At 39.6% G+C, this 19574-nt stretch overlaps 1 protein-coding gene across 7 annotated transcripts in view; it reads right to left on the reverse strand.

The window, feature by feature from the left end:
- Window positions 1-19574, reverse strand: part of ACSL4 (acyl-CoA synthetase long chain family member 4) — a 77605-nt gene that overhangs the window by 6743 nt on the left and 51288 nt on the right. For all 7 annotated transcript variants that reach the window (XM_015461586.3, XM_002699866.6, XM_024988727.2 and 4 more), the window contains exons 10-15: window positions 12714-12853; window positions 11549-11721; window positions 9640-9714; window positions 7014-7205; window positions 5310-5424; window positions 2838-2995 (exon numbers count right to left, since the gene is read on the reverse strand). In XM_015461586.3, coding sequence (XP_015317072.1) covers window positions 2838-2995; window positions 5310-5424; window positions 7014-7205; window positions 9640-9714; window positions 11549-11721; window positions 12714-12853 — 853 coding nt within the window. The remainder of the gene's footprint in view (window positions 1-2837; window positions 2996-5309; window positions 5425-7013; window positions 7206-9639; window positions 9715-11548; window positions 11722-12713; window positions 12854-19574) is intronic.

Raw genomic sequence — 19574 nt, forward strand, 5'->3', positions numbered from 1 at the left:
CTGCAACAAGAGAAGCCACTGCAATGAGAAGACCCCACTCGCTGTAACCAGAAAAAGCCCACACACAGAAATAAAGACCCAGCACAGCCAAAACTAAATAAATAAAATTATTTTTAAAAAAGAAATTCAATGGCTAAGGATTCACACTAATAAAATAATTACATAAGGAAAATTGACTGGAGGCAACAACAGGTGGGGGTCTATTTGTTTAACAGTAGAGGGAAAAAGTCTAACAAGTAGACACTCCTATCAGTTCAGTTCAGTTCAGTCGCTCAGTCGTGTCCGACTCTTTGTGACCCCATGAATCGCAGCACGCCAGGCCTCCCTGTACTGGAATACTATTTAGCTAAAAAAAAAGGTAGTGCAATTCTATATCTACTGACTTAGAAGAAAGTAGATGACATTGATACGTTGAGTATATATACCAGAAAGTAATGTCACCACCCAAAGGTAACTAATATCAAGTGATTTTTGCTTCCTCCTTTAAATTTTCTGTATTGTCCAGTAGTTTAGAATGAATATAGGTAACCTATCCTCAGAAAAATGATATTTTCATTTTTTGGAGGGAAGCCAACAGGTTAAACTAGGTTAACAGCTTCCAATTAAGCATACAGAGTACACAGTTTATACAGGTCCCCCTGGAAAATAAGCAGTTTGAAAATAATTTTTTATATTAAAAAGGTATTAACCTCACAGACAAAAAACAGGAACATGAGAAAGAGAACAGTGGGTGAGAGGACTCAATAAAATCTTAGAAGACCAAAAGCAAACGGGCTAAAAAGCTGCTGCTGCTGCTGTTGCTGCGTCGCTTCAGTCGTGTCCGACTCTGTGCGACCCCAGAGACGGTGGCCCACCAGGCTTCCCCGTCCCTGGGATTCTCCAGGCAAGAACACTGGAGTGGGTTGCCATTTCCTTCTCCAATGCATGAAAGTGAAAAGTGAAAGTGAAGTCATTCCGTCGTGTCTGACTCTTAGCGACCCCATAGTCTGCAGCCTACCAGGCTCCTCCGTCCATGGGATTTTCCAGGCAAGAGTACTGGAGTGGGGTGCCATTGCCTTCTCTGGCTAAAAAGCTAACTGCTGACACTGAAGGACACTGACAGAGGCAAACCAACTTCCCGAGCCCATAGACAGAAGCTACAGGGGCCAAAGAAAGGGATGAGAGGCACACTGCAAACAGGAGGGCTGACCCCCGCCTCTTCAGAGGACAGTTCTCTCTTACTCTGCTCGTCCCCAACCAGGCTGGAGATAGGTGTGCATGTGTGCTAAGTTGCTTCAGTCATGTCCAATTCTTTGTGACCCTATGGATTGTAGCCCGCCAGGCTCCTCTGTCCATGGGATTCTCCAGGCAAGAATATAGGAGGGGGTTGCCATGCCTTCCTCCATGGGATCTTCCCAACCCATGGATCAAACCTGCATTTCTTAAGTCTCCTGCATTGGCAAATGGGTTATTTATCACTAATGCCACCTGGGAAGCCCCAACTGAACTAGAGACTCTGGACTCAAGGACACCAGGTACAAGAGAGTGAGGGAATAAAGCTGAAAACCTAAGAATTCAGTGAGGAGAAGATCTACATACCCCAACCCCAGCCCCGAGTCCCTTTTGTGGCTTCCAGAATACTGACACTCAGGTTAATATCACTCCAGGGAAGAGAGTGGAGAAGTCTTCTTTGCAGCAACAGTATTACCCAAGATATTAACATTTGAGTAACTTTTCAGTGAAGCCCAGTAAGTTTTCCAAATAGCTTTTTAGTACCTTGTTCTCAAATATGAATGGACAAAGGTCAGCAGATGTATGTGAGGCTAACCAAAGCAAGCAGAAAGTGGAACTTGGAGGAAATAGAAACACTAACAGAAGAAGAAAACTTCATAGAAGTTATCCTCAGAGGATGACTGCATCCCTGAAAGAGCAACTGGATGCTACTAAAAGGACACTGAGAAAGCAGGAAAGAGCTCTTGAAAATCTAAATTCTGATATTAGAAGCTGGAAATTCAATAGACTGAAGCAATGATAAGGTTGAGGGATCTGCCAGCATATAAAACAAAATGGACAAGACACAATACGAAAGAAAAAATAGATAAGAAAATAAGAGGATGAATGTAGAAGGTCAACAGTCATATAAAAGTAGTCCCAGATAAAAACATGAACCCGAAACTTAAAGGGGGGAAAGACTATGAAAGAAAAGCAAACACACAACAAAAGGTCAATGGATATTTCCCAGAAACAAAGAGCAGAGATCTCTAGATTAAAAGGGCCCACACCAAGTAAGTACACATAATAGTAAATGATAAAAGATTCACACCAGGGCACATGTGAAAGTCGCTCAGTCGTGTCCGACTCTTTGCGACCCCACGGACTATATAGTCCATGGAATTCTCCAGGCCAGAATACTGGAGTGGGTAGCCTTTCTCTTCTTCAAGGGATCTTCCTGACCCAGGAATTGAACTGGGGTCTCCTGCATTGCAGGCAGATTCTTTACCAACCAAGCTATCAGGGAAGCCCAATGAGAACAAAGACAGACCATTCCAAACACAGGCCAGATGACCACTTAGCAGGGATGCTGTGACATGCAATAAAGAACTAGATAGGTTACTTCACCATATAACATTTAAAGATCCTTTCAACAAGAAAATTCATTATATATAATTTAAGAGTTTTTTTTTTAAAAAAACTTGTATTTTATTGTCAAAACAAATAAACATCTTGAAAAGCCTAATGCATGGGACCTCATTAAATATTTTATTGTCAAAACAAATAAACATCTTGAAAAGCCTAATGCATAGGACCTCATTAAATAACTTTTGAGGACTTCAGCAGACAAACAATTTCTTACTTACTGGTATTTGCAGCTTCTCTAATCTCTTTCAGTATTTCAGCTTCCATGGCAGGGTTATTGCAGATATCAACCCAAGTTCCTTCTACCCCTTTCTGTTGTGCCAAAAGTGTCAACTTTTGCTGATTAGGAACCACAAAACTTATCACATAGGACTGGTCACTAAAAATTTAGATAATAAAGCAGAACAGAAATTTTAAAACATAAATTCAACGAAAATAGTACATATAAGTCCAAGTATATATTTCTCTTTTTACAAGTTCATTAAGAAGTAATAAAGCCCATAGTATTGCCATAAACACAGACATATAGATAGACCAATGGAATAGAATACAGTCCAGAATAAATCCTTGCATATATGGTTAAATGATCTTCAACAAGAGCACCATGACCACTCAATGGGGAAAGGACAGTCTCTAAAACAAATGGTGTTGAAAGAATTGGATAGTCACATATAAAGGAACGAAGCTGGATCTGTATCTTATAGCACATAGGACAATTAAACTCAAAATAGATCAAAGACCCAAACATGTAGGATCTAAAATAATAAAACACCTAGAAGAAAACAAGGGGAAAGATTTATGACATTGGATTTGGCAATGCTTTCTTAGATATGATACCAAAAGCACAGGCAACAAAAGAAAAAATAGATGAAGAGTACAAGAAAAAGAAAAAATTTTTTGTGTATCAAAGGTTACAACAGAGTATAAAAAGGCAATCTATGGAACTGGACAAACTATTTGCAAATGATATGTCTGATAAGGGGTTAATATCTAGCATGTATAAAGAATTCATACAGCTCAATAATAAAAAAAAAATAATTCTATTAAAAAATGGGCAAAGACCTGAAACCATAAAACTCCTAGAGGAAAACAAAGGTGGAAGCTCTTTGACATAGGTGTGGTAATGACTTTTTAAATTAGACACCAAAAGCAAAGGCAACAAAATAAAAACAAACAGGTAGGAGCATATAAAATTAAAAAGCTTCTGCACAGCAAAGGAAGCCATCAACGAGATGAAAAGGCCACCGACAAGATGGGAGAAAAGTATCTGAAAATCATATCTGATACAGGGCTAATATCCAAAATATATAAAGAACTCATATAACTCAACAGCAAAAAATATTCAGTTAAAATAGGTATGGGGATCTGAATAGACATTTCTCCAAAGAAGACATACAGATGGCCAACAGGTACATGAAAAGGTGCTCAATACCAGGGAAATGCAAATCAAAACCATAATAAGATATCACTTCATACCTGTTAAAATGGCTATTATCAAAAAGTCAAGAAATAACAAGTTTGGGGGAGGATGTGAAGAAAAAGGAACACTTGTGCACTGTTGATGGGAATGCAAATTGGTGCAGGCACTATAGAAAACAGTATGGAGGCTCCTCAAAAAATTAAAAATGGAACTGTCATATGATCCAGTAATCTAACTTCTTGGTATAAATCCAAAGGAAATGAAAACAGGATATCAAAGAGACAGCTGGTCCATGTTCACAGCTGCATAGTCCATGTAATGGACTGCGTGCATTAGTCTATAATAGTCAAGATACAGAAACAAGTGTCTATCAGTGGATGAACGGATAAAGATGTGGTCTATATGTACAATGGAATATTACTGAGCCATGAGAAAGAAAGAGATTCTGCCATTTGACTGCTCTAGATACCTTGAATAAACAGAATCATATGGTGCTTATCTTTTTGTAACTGGATTATTTCACTTAGAATTTCCCTCAGGGTTCATCTATACGGTAGTATGTATCAGAATTTCCTTCCTTATTAAGGCTGAATAATATTCTAGCCAGTCACAAAAAGACAAGCATTGTATGATTCTATTTATTTAAGGTATCTAGAGTAGTCAAATTCACAGAAACAGAAAGGAGAATGTTGGTGGACAGGGGGTGGGGAGGATGGTGGGAAGGAGGAAATGTGGAGTTGTTTAATGGATATTGAGTTTCATTTTTGCACGATGAGAAGTTCTGGAGATTGGTTGTACAACAATGTAAGTATACTTAACCCTAGTGAACTGTCTTAAGAATGGTTAAGATGGTAAATTTAGGTTTTGTGATTTTTACAATTAAATTTTTTAAAGGGGGTAATAAAGTCCAGAAAAATAAATCATATTAACATACAAAGAAAGAAAATGGTTCGGTCTCTCAGGCTTTTTATTTAGAAAACTTACACTAGTTGTGTTACCTTCCTAGGAAAATTACTTATGCTAAGTTTCAGTTGTTATGGATGTTAAACCAAGTAACTGTTGTGGCATAGCAAGACGTTGTAGGTGGTCCATAAATGGTTAAAATGTCTGGGTTATCTCAAATGACCTTTAAGCTGTTGAATTCAAGAACTTTCATAAAATGTATAACATTCCCCAACTCTGAAAGTTTAATGTTTCCCTTATGATTGTATCAATATTTCCCCAATTATCCTGTTACTGTAAGTATATGAAACAAATGCGACTTTAAAATTACCTTTTGGCAAAAGCACAGATGTTATCAATAAGTGGACAGTTCTTCAGTGCAGCTTCTACTTTCCCGAGAGACACATATTCTCCTGCTTGTAACTTCACCAGATCTTTCTTACGGTCTGTAAGTCATGAAGCATGTTAGCTTACCCACAGTACAGGTATGTACAATTTTGATTTCCTTTCCATCCCACTGCCTTAACCTTTAGTTATAAAGATACTTCTAAAAAGCTTGTTATATAGAATGCCTGCTCACACACATCAGTTAAAAAGAAAATGCCTACTTAAAGAAGTACTGGCTAAAATGTTATATCCCACACCAAAAGTTTTTCAATTTTTTATTGTTAAAATGACTGTGCTCTAATAACATGCTGGCACAGGATGGCACAGCGTGGCTAATCATCAGGTTGTCTTATATCCCTACCCATGGGCTGGGAACCCACTCTACATGCCAACAGAGACAACCTTTGATTCTAGCACAATTAAGGATCAAGGGGAAAAAGGCAATGAGGTTGTTACTGGTTCTAAATCAAGCCATGCTTCCAGGAAATTTCCCTGGCAGATCAAACTTCTAGGCGAAGAACCAGCTTTTCTCAGGAAATCTCTAATTCTATTCAGGTCACATACGGGTCCAGAGACAGATTTAAATGGACCACTGGAGATACGACTGAGGAAATTTTATGGCTTTAAAAGGGCCTGAATGAGACCCAACGCTGTGATCGGTATTAGCTAGTCAAATTTTTCACTTTTGCCTGATTAAAGTGAGTAGTGTAAGGGCTATTTTGGAGTAGTTTTGAACTTCAAAGTCTATTCTAGTAGGCTCAATAAAGGCAGTGCCAAGCCAACTGACATTCTCAGAATAGATTAACGTTAAGAACTGAGATGTGTTGGCCAAAAAGTTCGTTCTAAGAGTCTAGGCTAGTTAGAGTCATAATAGTACTGAGCGACTTTCACTTTTCACTTTCATGCATTGGAGAAGGAAATGGCAACCCACTCCAGTGTTCTTGCCTGGAGAGTCCCAGGGACGGGGTAGCCTGGTGGGCTGCCGTCTATGGGGTCGCACAGAGTCGGACACGACTGAAGCGACTTAGCAGCAGCAGCAGCAGCAGCAGGGAAAATAATGTGTCCACAATGCCTCTTGGGTGGGGAGGTAAATGGTGAGGAAGCCCTAGAATAGGGTATGTTGCAGTACATGGTTATATGTAACCAAATGTAGTTGATGAAAAAAGGAAAAAAACCCACAACCAACCAACCAAAAATCCCTCTTCTGAGCAATTTTTGTTTTCTCATCACCAACTGCTATTTTCCTGCTTTTCAACATGGTATTTAAAAAGAAATGGTTGTTTGCTCATAGAGCACCAACAATAATGCACATAATTAAAAAGTCACAAAGAAGGCACACTTTTAGAAACTTCAAATTTATGTCTGCTCACTCTAATGTTGCTTCTACTACCACTTAACTAAGGTGAAAGCACTGCCCTGCTCTAAGCATTTTATACAAACTCATTTCATCCTAACAAAACCCCTGCCAGGTCAGTGTTGCTGTCCCTATTTCACAGATGGGGAAGCACAGACATTAATTAAATAACGTGTCTGAAGTTTAAACCAATGGAACCATCATCAAAGTTATTAATGACTTGATCAATATTACCTTTCATAGTTGTTGAAGCTGCAAAAACTACAGAAAAGCACAAAAAGAGAACACACTGACCGATAATCTGTAAACACCCATCGGGATGGAATTCTCCAATATCACCAGTGCAAAACCACCTTTGGCCATTTTCATCCACAGAATAATCCTCAGCCGTTTTCTCCTCATTTTTAAAATATCCCATGGAGATATTCTTTCCACCAATTACGATTTCACCTCTGGGGTTTGGCTTGTCATGAATTGTATAGCCGCCTGGAGGTCATAAAAACTATTTAGTTACTGTTCCAAAGCAAAATTTACTTGCATTAATTCTTAAAGATCCTTTGCTAATATTTTTTGCTGGTCAAATTTTACTTCACTCTACAGGAGCATACTAGTTAATATTTACTGAGATTTGTGTGAGGACAGAGGGTGACTGTGACTACAGAAGTACCAACCCATCTGAAACCTTTCAAGGACCATAAAATTTCACACTCAGAACATCATTAAAGCTTCACAGACATCATTAGGGTTCACAGACATCTACTAAAATAAAATCACCCCAAGTAGGATAATATTTGAAGCTGTTATAAATAAATTATTAATATTTTGATATCAAATGTGTTTCAAATATATTGTTTTAATCAAAGAGAGCAGTTTGAGAGTAAGTGCTCTCAAAGGCAACACCATGAAGTAAGAAAGTGTTAGTCGCTCAGTCATGCCCAACTCTTTGCAACCCCAGGGACTGTAGCCTGCCAGACTCCTCTGTCCATGGAGTTCTCCAGGCAAGAATACTAGAGTGGGTAGCCATTCCCTTCTCCAGGGGATCTTCCTGACCCAGGGATCGAACCTGGGTCTCCTGCAGTGCAGGCAGCCTCTTTATCACCTGAGCCACCAGAGAAACTATGAAGTGAGAGGGAAACATTATTTTCTTCACTTTGCCTCTGGTCAGTCATGGCTTTAAAAGTGAAAACACCGAAATCATTGACAATGAGTAATGAAACATTTTATTACACTCATTACTTGTTTATTACTGAACAAAGCTTACTCTAAGGAAAATACACAAAAATTCAAATTGATAAACTGAGATGCTGGTTAGATTTTAAGTCATAAAAGAATTAAAAGCAGAGTTCTTTCCAGCTGTTAGCTACTCTTATAAATTTAAAACAATTCAATATTTTAATATGACAAAACTCACTGTATGTAAAGCATGAACATCATTTGTATTATATAAAGCAAAGATTCTTTCATAGCAAGGAAAACTCCAAACATGGACCCACTCCCCACAAAACTGACATTAAAGCCCAGTACCAGAAAAATCAGAAAATAAAAATTAAAGGCAAAATTATTCTTACCAAGTTTTATAATATACCTTGTTTCTCTGATTCCACTGCTTAATAAATAACCCACTGACTACAGCAATTTTGATGCTGATGCCCAATATACATAGACACACAGCCCCTATATTTTTTCAAATTTTCATTCTAAAGCTGCAAAGGCACTACCATGGGAGAATGAAGTCTTATTTCCAAGATGTAAAACACCTGGGGATGAAACTGGCTTTTCAACATGGTATTTAAAAAGAAATGGTTGTTTGCTCATAGAGCACCAAAAATAATGCACATAATTAAAAAGTCACATAGGAAGAACACTTTTAGAAACTTCAAATTTATGTCAGACAAAGCACATTCATTTTCTTGGGTTTGAACAACCTAAGGGATATGTACAACAAGATAACTGGTCCTTTAAAATTTCAGTCTATGACTCCATCCTAAGGTGAATACTCCCTTTTTAAATGTTAAGCTTTGATTTTTTCTTAACAGACAATAATATTGTACTATATCCATCAAACTTGCTTAGAGACTAAAACTTAACTATCCCATCCACTATAAAGAAAAGGCAATTATGTAATGTAATAGAGATGCTGAATGTCGCTACAGCAACAATCATATTACAATATATAAAGGTACCAAAATAACATGTTGTATGTCTTCAATTTACATATTATATACCAAATACAGTAAATTAAAAATAGAAGGAAATCTTAAACTTTTTAATTACTCTTCATTCGGCATGGCTAGGTTGTTAATTATTTTGCAGTTAATGAATATGCTTAATGTTTTTTCACAATTTCATCACAGGAAGATTGCCTTCAGCTGATTTATAGAAAAGGATTATCACTAATGTCTGTAAAGCACAGGTCTCTAAGTGGTTCACCTTCTACAGTTACTTATAAAAATTAAACTATACAAAGATAGACAGTGGATTCTCAACTATAAAAATGTTTGCTGGGGTCAAGAGCTAAGAAGTTGGGGGAGTGTGTGTGTGATTAGTCACTGTATCCCCTGAAAACCTGGGGTTTCATTTCTCAGCCCAAATCTACTCACTAGCAATCTCGAGATTCAAAGGATAGGATAATATATCCTTCTCTGAACCCAGGGAATGCCCCATTAAGAACGTTTTCCTTTTTACCATCCATCAAGTACTCCCAAGTTCAGAATCTTCATGCCTAGATTCTAGAGATTTTCTTTTTCTATTGGGAACCTAATGATGTTACTGAAGAAAAAGAAAGCACAAAAAACAAGCAACAGCAAAGGCTCACTTGCTACCATTGACAACCTAACACTTTTAAAAAAATGGAAGTCTAGAGGCTCGTGGTGATTTTCAGCATATCTAGAAACACTAGAGTTTGTCATAAAATGCTTACCTTCCTGCCAGTCTTTTAGCTTAATTTCACAGCAAATAAGAGGGGCCCCAACTCTGCCAGTGGTATAGTCAGTAACTATAAGGGAAAGAGTAACAAGGATATTAATTAGTGCATGACATTTCACTGATGATATTGTTCTTTTGTAGTATGTGATTATTGCGTGCATTAATCAAGTGTTTATGGACAACTTATTATGTACCTTAGCATTACATTAAACATTGTGAGAAAAACACATTAAAGGTAAGGAGACCCTGCCCTCACCAAGCTTACAAACAAACTACCTGGAGAGAAAAGCACATTAAATAATTTGGAGCACATTTAAATAGTAAACTGCATGGTTCTGAAGGTGAGCACACTAGCACCTTGGAGGCTAGAAAGATCAACATAAAATGAAATGGCTGGGAAAGAAGAGTTGCACGTGAGAAGATGGCTGGGACCAGACAGCAAAAGGGGCATTCCAAGAGAAGGGAACAGAAAATACAAGACAGAGAAGATTGGCTTGTCTGGAGAAAAGAACCCAGGTGTATACACAGGTGGGAAATAATTATGAATAGGTACAATGGTGCCAGGTTAGAGATGCTTGAAATCTAGGTTCACCAGGTATGAAGCAGTGTTTGATGTGGACATGTCTAACAGAAGAATACAGGATGAAACAGAAGTGATATAATAGAGGCAGACACAGCAGTTGAAAGACTGTTACTTTAGGACATGGTGAAGTAATAAAAGGTGAGATGCCAAAGGTGGCAGCCAGGGGAGGGAGCAATCCAATGAAAAACATGGGGAGATCGAGTGAAATTTAAAGATATTAAAAATAAACCATCCAATGACTTCAAAGCTAATGCCCTGAATGATTTTATCACTGACTCGATGGACATGAGTTTGGGCAAGCTCCAGGAGTTGGTGATGGACAGAGAAGCCTGGTGTGCTGCAGTCCATGGGGTCGCAAAGAATCGGACACGACTGAGCAACTGAACTGAACTGAATAACACTGTCATACACAATCTTGCAATGGACAGATGGTTTTGGACAATGGCACTGACTTTGGACAGGAGTTTAAAGTGAAAGTGAGATAACAAAAAAGATTGCTCTACTCCATTGTTTCACAACCCAGGGATACTTGGCAACAACTAAAGATATAATTCATTGTCACATCATCTGGCAGCTATGTAGCAGCTAAACATCCTACAATATGCAGGAGCAGTCCCAACAATAAAGAATTATCTGGTTCAAAATCTCAACAGTGCTGAAGTTGAGAAACCCTGCTGTAGGCTGTTGAAAATAACAGAAAAGAAAGCAAACAAGAAGTCAGGATAGGAACACAGGTTCAAGAGGGAGCACAAAAGTGTAAAAGCAGAAACTAATACAACATCATAAAGCAACTCTGCTGCTGCTGCTGCTAAGTCACTTCAGTCATGTCCGACTCTGTGTGACCCCATAGACGGCAGCCCACCAGGCTCCTCTGTCCCTGGGATTCTCCAGGCAAGAACACTGGAGTGGGTTGCCATTTCCTTCTCCAATGCAGCTCTACTCCAATGATAATAAAAAAAGAAAGCTAGGAGAAAAAAAAAGTGATACCTAATCCAAGAGTGCAGTGCTCTGAAGAAGTGATCATTTTAGAGAGAGATTATGAGACCAGGGTAAAAGAACTTTGAGGGCTGACAATGTGTCATAAATATTTATGAGGCTGACAAATAAAGGGTACACATGACTCAACTAAAAGTTTCTAAAACTAAAATATGTAGATTTGCACTGAATCCAATATTACTTAAGAGGCATAAAGTCACCACGGTTCCCAATAGCAATTATAATTATATAATTATTTGCCATGTTAAAAATGCTTACGTTCAAACAAAACACTGTAAAGCAACTATACTTCAATAAATTTTAATTAAAAAAAAAACAAACTTACCTTCAGTAACTGTCCCAGCACCACACGTTTCTGTTAATCCATAACCCTGACCAACTGGGCAGCAGAAGCAGACATTCATGAATCGCTGTGTCTGCGGAGACAGGGGTGCTCCACCAGACAGCATCATACGGACATTCCCTCCCAGCAGAGCCTTCACTTTTTTAAACAGTATCCTTGATAAAAAGGGGCAATAAATGATTTTTAAAAATGTTTTATTGGAAGATAATTGCTTTACAATATTGTGCTGGTTTCTGCCATACATCAACATGAATCAGCCACAGGTATACATATGTCCCCTCCCCTTTTAAGCCTCACTCCCATCTCCCATCCCATCCCACCCCTCTAGGTTGTCACAGAGCACTGGGTTGAGCTCTCCATGTCACACAGCAAATTCCCACTGGCTATCTGTATTTTAATGTATGAATAGATTATTCTTGGTGACTCACCAAGCGTCATAATTCATAGCCTCTGTAAAAGATGTCTCAACTTTGGTTGAACATCTAAATTTTGGGACCATTGTGATAATGAGAGGCGATCAAAGCAACAACTAGTAACACCTTAAAAAATGCTAGAAAAACTCTGAAAAATGCAAGAAGAAAACTGTACAGTGTTGGGAAACTGCTTTGACACATAGTAAATGAAAGAAAAGGATGACGTCAATGGAAAAAATGTAATCTTTGGAACATTTTGTCATCTATCTTATTTCCCTTCCAATGAAAAATGCTTCCTCATCTTGACTCCCCAGCACTACATTTAAAGTAACCATTATATTCATATGCTTAATATTTTATGAATACAATAAATCAGAAACCTTCACACAAAATAAATATTGAAAATCACTTTTTTAGTTAGATGACTTTTTTTTCAACTATCTTGAGAAAAAGTCTACTCTAGTTTTTCTTCATGAGACCAAATTTTATAATTAAATCTTAAATATGTACACAAATTATTAAAATTTGTTAAACTGCCAAGATTAGAGTTTAAGGTCCTCTGCTTGCTATATAAGCAACAAAGCTTAGAAGTGAGTAAGAGAGAAATTCAATGTTATGATCATGGTGGTGATGCTCAAACTAAATTAACTTGTCATTTACTTATTCATCTTCCAGATATTAAAACACAAAAATATTTAAAAGCTCAAACTACAGAGTCTGTGAAATATACTTACAGATTGCAAAGTGGTGCATCATATCCCTTTTTAATCTGTTCCAATTTGTAATCATACCCTATCTTGAACAGAGTTTTCTGAATATAATTCATCTCTTGGACTTTGCTCATAACATTCTTATAAATTCTATCCATGATTTCCTGAAAGGTAAGCAATATATTAAATAATATGAAAAGAACTACATGAACACTGTGATAGCCTTTAGTCGAAAATACTCTATTTACAAAATCTTAATAGTCTTTAACATAATGGAAATATTTACTTTATTAAAGAATTAATTTCACTAACTTGTTTACTATTTCAAAAACACTAAGAGCAAGTAGAGGGGTTTCTTCACTTCTTTACCCTAACTTTATCTAAAATTTCTTACAAGAATTCCCTGGAGGTCCAGGGGTTAGGACTCAGTGCTTTCACTGCCATGGCCCTGAGTTCAATCCCTGGTCGGGGAACTAAGATCCTGGAAGCCACGTGGTGTGGCTAATTAATAAATCTATTGAATGGAAGTGTTTTAAACATTGACTAAATTGATGTTTTTGAACTGTGGTGTTGGAAAAGACTCTTGAGAGTCCCCTGGACTGCAAGGAGATCAAACCAGTCCATCCTAAAGGAAATCAGTCCTGAATATTCATTGGAGGGACTGATGCTGAAGCTGAAGCTCCAATACTTTGGTCACCTGATGAAAAGAACTGACTCACTGGAAAAAAAAAACCCTGATGCTGGGAAAGACTGAAAGCAGGAGGAGATGGGGACAACAGAGGATGAGATGGTTGGACGGCATCACCAACTCAATGGACATGAGTTTGAGCAAACTCCAGGAGTTGGTGATGGACAGGGAGGCCTGGCGTGCTGCAGTCAGTGGAGTCGCAGTCAGACATGACTGAGTGACTGAACTGACTTGAACTGAAAGTATAAATAATTCGTCCACATGTAACATAAAAATAACTTTAAAATATTTCTTTTCTTTTAAATATATTGACTTGTTCTCAAACAGCACTAAAACATCCAACAATGTTGAATATAATCATAATGTTGTTCTTACTGCTACCTTGTAACTCTCACAGCCTGGCAGAGAGTTTTACAGTTTCTTAAAATTATTTCCTTATACATGAGGCATTCCTATTCCATCTTAATAGAAGCTAAGTTAACAATAACAACAACAAAAGGATTCTTCCTCACAGCTCTTTGGAAAATTAGGAGTAGTTCAAGGTTTGGGATATACTAACTCCCAAGCTAATACGTAGAAAACAGAAAACAAACCAACCAAGCAGTAAAAGCCCCAACTATCACTATATCACTAGATGATGTTTTTTTGGCATTACTTAGCACAAATCAATAAGAATTATTACATAAAGCATACACATGTATACCTAATTTAAATATTTAAAAGAGCAAATAATGTAAATTCAGTTGTGCTACAATGAATAACTCTATGGATGGCTCTTTTAATGCTAGAACAGAGTCATTCTCAAATGAAGACAGCAGAATCAGCCCTTACACTATACTCAGTGAAAGGAGTCAGACAGAAAAAGCCAACTACTGCATGATCTCGTTTATATGTGAAACATAAGAAAGCTGAACTCATAGCAATAGAGAATAAATTGGTGGTTGCCTGTGTCTAGGGGGTGAGGGAAATGGGAAAATGTTGGTCAAAGGGTATAAACTTCCAGTTGAATAAGTCTAGAGATCTAACGTACACCATGGTGACTATGATCAATAAGATTGTATTGTATACTTGAAAGTTGGTAAAATAAAATCTTAAATGTTCTTTTCATAAACACACAAATAGTAACTATGTGAGGTGATAAATGTTTTAATTAACATTGTGGTAATCATTTTGCAATACATATGTATATCCAATCATCACATTGTAGACCTTAAACTGACACAATGCTGCTAAGTCGCTTCAGTCGTGTCCAACTCTGTGCAACCCCATAGATGGCAGCCCAACAGGCTCCCCTGTCCCTGGGATTCTCCAGGCAAGAACACTGGAGTGGGTTGCCATTTCCTTCTCCAATGCATGAAAGTGAAAAGTGAAAGTGAAGTCGCTCAGTTGTGCCTGACTCTTAGCGACCCCATGGACTGCAGCCCACCAGACTCCTCCATCCATGGGATTTTCCAGGCAAGGGTATTGGAGTGGGGTGTCATTGCCTTCTCCAAAATTGACATAATGCTATATGTCAATTATATCTCAATAAAGCTGGGGAGGGACGGTTGCATGGCAACTCAAGTATGGTACAATGTTGTTTCTCTCCATTTCCTCAAAAAGAATCACTATTGGATACACTGAAATCCTTCTTTATATCTGTGATTGAGAAATCCCAAAGACTCTCTAAAAGGATTTTAACATCCTATAACTATTCCTCTTAAGAAAGTGTATGGTATGCAAATGACAAACCATGTAGTACAAGTACACCTAAAACTAATATAATACTATACCTTAACTCGGAGAAGGCGATGGCACCCCACTCCAGTACTCTTGCCTGGAAAATCCCATGGACGGAGGAGCCTGGTAGGCTTCAGTCCATGGGGTCGCTAAGAGTCGGGCACGACTGAGTGACTTCACTTTCACTTTTCACTTTCATCCACTGGAGAAGGAAATGGCAACCCACCCCAGTGTTCTTGCCTGGAGAATCCCAGGGACGGGGGAGCCTGGTGGGCTGCTGTCTATGGGGTCGCACAGAGTCGGACATGACTGAAGCGACTTAGCAGCAGCAGCATACCTTAACTATATTTCAATCTAAGCCCCCACCAAGGTAAATAAATTGCACCATGTGTATCCTACCAATAAATCATGTATCAGTTCAGTTCAGTTCAGTCACTCAGTCATGTCTGACTCTTTGTGACCCCATGAATTGCAGTACGCCAGGCCTCCCTGTCCATCACCAACTCCTGGAGTTTACTCAAACTCATGTCCATCGAGGGGGTGATGCCATCCAGCCATCTGATCCTCTGTCATCCCCTTCTCCTCCTGCCCCCAATCCCTCCCAGCATTACGGTCTTTTGCAATGAGCCAACTCTTCACATGAGAAGGCCAAAGTATTGGAATCTCAGCTTCAACATCAGTCCTTCCAGTGAACACCCAGGACTGATTTCACTTAGAATGGACTTGTTGGATCTCCACGCAGTCTAAGGGACTCTCAAGAGTCTTCTCCAACACCACAGTTCAAAAGCATCAATTTTTTGGCGCTCAGCTTTCTTCACAGTCCAACTCTCACATCCATACGTGACCACTGGAAAAACCATAGTCTTGACTAGACGGACCTTTGGTGGCAAAGTAATGCCTCTGCTTTTTAATATGCTATCTAGGTTGGTCACAACTCTCCTTCCAAGGAGTAAGCATCTTCTAATTTCATGGCTGCAAGCACCATTTGCAGTGATTTTGGAGCCCCCAAAAACAAAGTCTGACACTGTTTCCACTGTTTCCCCATCTATTTCCCATGAAGTGATGGGACCAGATGCCATGATCTTCGTTTTCTGAACGTTGAGAGTTAAGCCAACATTTTCACTCTCCTCTTTGACTTTAATCAAGAGGCTTTTTAGTTCCTTTTCACTTTCTGCCATAAGGGTGGTGTCATCTGCATATCTTAGGTTATTGATATTTCTCCTGGCAATCTTGATTCCAGCTTGTGCTTCTTCCAGTCCAGCATTTCTCATGATGTACTCTGCATAGAAGTTAAATAAGCAGGGTGACAATATACAGCCTTGACGAACTCCTTTTCCTATTTGGAACCAGTCTGTTGTTCCATGTCCAGTTCTAACTGTTGCTTCCTGACCTACATATAGGTTTCTCAAGAGGCAGGTCAGGTGGTCTGGTATTCCCATCTCTTTCAGAATTTTCCACAGTTTATTGTGATCCACACAGTCAAAGGCTTTGGCATAGTCAATAAAGCAGAAATAGATGTTTTTCTGGAACTCTCTTGCTTTTTCGACGATCCAGTGAATGTTGGCAATTTGATCTCTGGTTCCTCAGCCTTTTCTAAAACCAGCTTGAACATCTGGAAGTTCGCGGTTCACGTATTGCTGAAGCCTGGCTTGGAGAATTTTGAGCATTACTTTACTAGCATGTGAGATTAGTGCAATTGTGCGGTAGTTTGAGCATTCTTTGGCATTGCCTTTTTTTGGGATTGGAATGAAAACTGACCACTTCCAGTCCTGTGGCCACTGCTGAGTTTTCCAAATTTGCTGGCATATTGAGTGTAGCACTTTCACAGCATCATCTTTTAGGATTTGAACTAGCTCAACTGGAATTCCATCACCTCCACTAGCTTTGTTCGTAGTGATGCTTTCTAAGGCCCACTTGACTTCACGTTCCAGGATGTCTGGCTCTAGGTGAGTGATCACACTGTCGTGATTATCTTGGTCATGAAGATCTTTTCTGTACAGTTCTGTGTATCCTTGCCACCTCTTAATATCTTCTGCTTCTGTTATGTCCATACCATTTCTGTCCTTTATTGAGCCCATCTTTGCATGAAATGTTCCCTTGGCATCTCTAATTTTCTTGAAGAGATCTCTAGTCTTTCCCATTCTCTTGTTTTCCTCTATTTCTTTGGATTGATCGCTGAGGAAGGCTTTCTTATCTCTCCTTGCTATTCTTTGGAACTCTGCATTCAGATGCTTATATCTTTCCTTTTCTCCTTTGCTTTTCACTTCTATTCTTTTCACAGCTATTTGTATGGCTTCCTCAGATAGCCATTTTGCTTTTTTGCATTTCTTTTCCAATGGGGATGGTCTTGATCCCTGTCTCCTGTACAATGTCACGAACCTCCGTCCATAGTTCATCAGGCACTCTATCTATCAGATCTAGGCCCTTAAATATATTTCTCACTTCCACTGTATAATCATAAGGGATTTGATTTGGGTCATACCTGAATGGTCGAGTGGTTTTCCCTACTTTCTTCAATTTAAGTCTGAATTTGCCAATAAGGAGTCATAATCTGGGCATCGGCCAAGAGGAGCTACCCCACGCCTGAGGTCAGGGGCGGTGGCTGGGAGGAGCTATCCCACATCTGAGGTCAGGTGCTGTGGCAGCAGGGAGGAACTACCCCACGCCTGAGGTCAGGGGCAGGGCTGAGAGGAGCAACCCCACGCCCAAGGTCAAGGGCAGCGGCCAAGAGGAGCTACCCCACGTCCAAGGAGCGGCGACTGAGCAGGCGCAGGAGGGCCGAGAGGAGCTACTCCACGTTCAAGGTCAGGAGGGTCAGCCGTGAGGAGACACCCCTCGTCCAAGGTAAGGAGCAGTGGCTGCACTTTGTTGGAGCAGCCGTGAAGAGATATCCCACGTCCAAGGTAAGAGAAACCCAAGTAAGATGGTAGGTGCTGCGAGAAGGCATCAGAGGGCAGACACACTGAAACCATAATCACAGAAAACTAGTCAATCTGATCACAGGGACTGCTGCTGCTGCTAAGTCGCTTCAGTCGTGTCCGACTCTGTGCAGCCCCATAGACGGGAGCACACCAGGCTCCCCCGTCCCTGGGATTCTCCAGGCAAGAACACTGGAGTGGGTTTCCATTTCCTTCTCCAGTGCATGAAAGTGAAAAAATAAAGTGAAGCCGCTCAGTCGTCCGACTCCTAGCAACCCCATGGACTGCAGCCCACCAGGCCTCTCCATCCATGGGATTTTCCAGGCAAGAGTACTGGAGTGGGGTGCCATTGCCTTCTCCAACAGGGACCACAGCTTTGTCTAACTTAATGAAACTAAGCCATGCTGTGTGGGGCCACCTAAGACAGATGGGTGATGGTGGAGAGGTCTGACAGAATGTGGTCCACTGGAGAAGGCAATGGCAAACCACTTCAGTATTCTTGCCTTGAGAACCCCATGAACAGTATGAAAAGGCAAAATGATAGGATACTGGAAGAGGAACTCCCCAGGTCAGTAGGTGCTCAATATGCTACTGGAGATCAGTGGAGAAATAACTCCAGAAAGAAGGAAGGGATGGAGCCAAAGCAAAAACCATACCCAGTTGTGGATGTGACTGGTGATAGAAACAAGGTCCGATGCTGTAAAGAGCAATAGTGCATAGGAACCTGGAATGTCAGGTCCATGAATCAAGGCAAATTGGAAGTGGTCAAACAGGAGATGGCAGGAGTGATCATCGACATTCTAGGAATCAGAGAACTAAAATGGACTGGAGTGGGTGAATTTAACTCAGATGACCATTATATCTACTACTGTGGGCAGGAATCCCTTAGAAGAAATGGAGTAGCCAACATGGTCAACAGAAGAGTCTCAAATGCAGTACTTGGATGCAATCTCAAAAATGACAGAATGATCTCTGTTCGTTTCCAAGTCAAACCATTCAATATCACAGTAATCAAAGCCTATGCCCCAACCAGTAATGCTGAAGAAGCTGAAGTTGAATGGTTCTATGAAGACCTACAAGACCTTTAGAACTAACACCCAAAAAAGAGGTCCTTTTCATTATAGGGGACTGGAATGCAAAAGTAGAAGTCAAGAAACACCTGGGGTAAGAGGCAAATTTGGCCTTGGAATACGGAATGTAGCAGGGCAAAGGCTAACCGAGTTTTGCCAAGAGAATGCACTGGTCATAGCAAACACCCTCTTCCAACAACACAAGAGAAGACTCTACACATGGACATGACCAGATGGTCAACACCGAAATCATGTATAAGTCATTTAAAAAAAAAAAAAAGGTTGGGTGGAAAAGAGCACATGGGAGTGAGGCAGATGTGTGAGAACTACTTTCACCACTCCTTCCAACACTAGATACCAGTCACAGATACAGAAAGGCCTTAATGAATAAAGAACTCAACACAGTTGCAACACACTGGCAGGGTTTATTGTTAGCACATTCAGTCACCCTTTAAATCGACCTAATAATATTACATGACATTCAATAGTC

The sequence above is a fragment of the Bos taurus genome, chromosome X (assembly GCF_002263795.3).
Source record: "Bos taurus isolate L1 Dominette 01449 registration number 42190680 breed Hereford chromosome X, ARS-UCD2.0, whole genome shotgun sequence".
Classification (NCBI taxonomy): Eukaryota; Metazoa; Chordata; class Mammalia; order Artiodactyla; family Bovidae; genus Bos; species Bos taurus.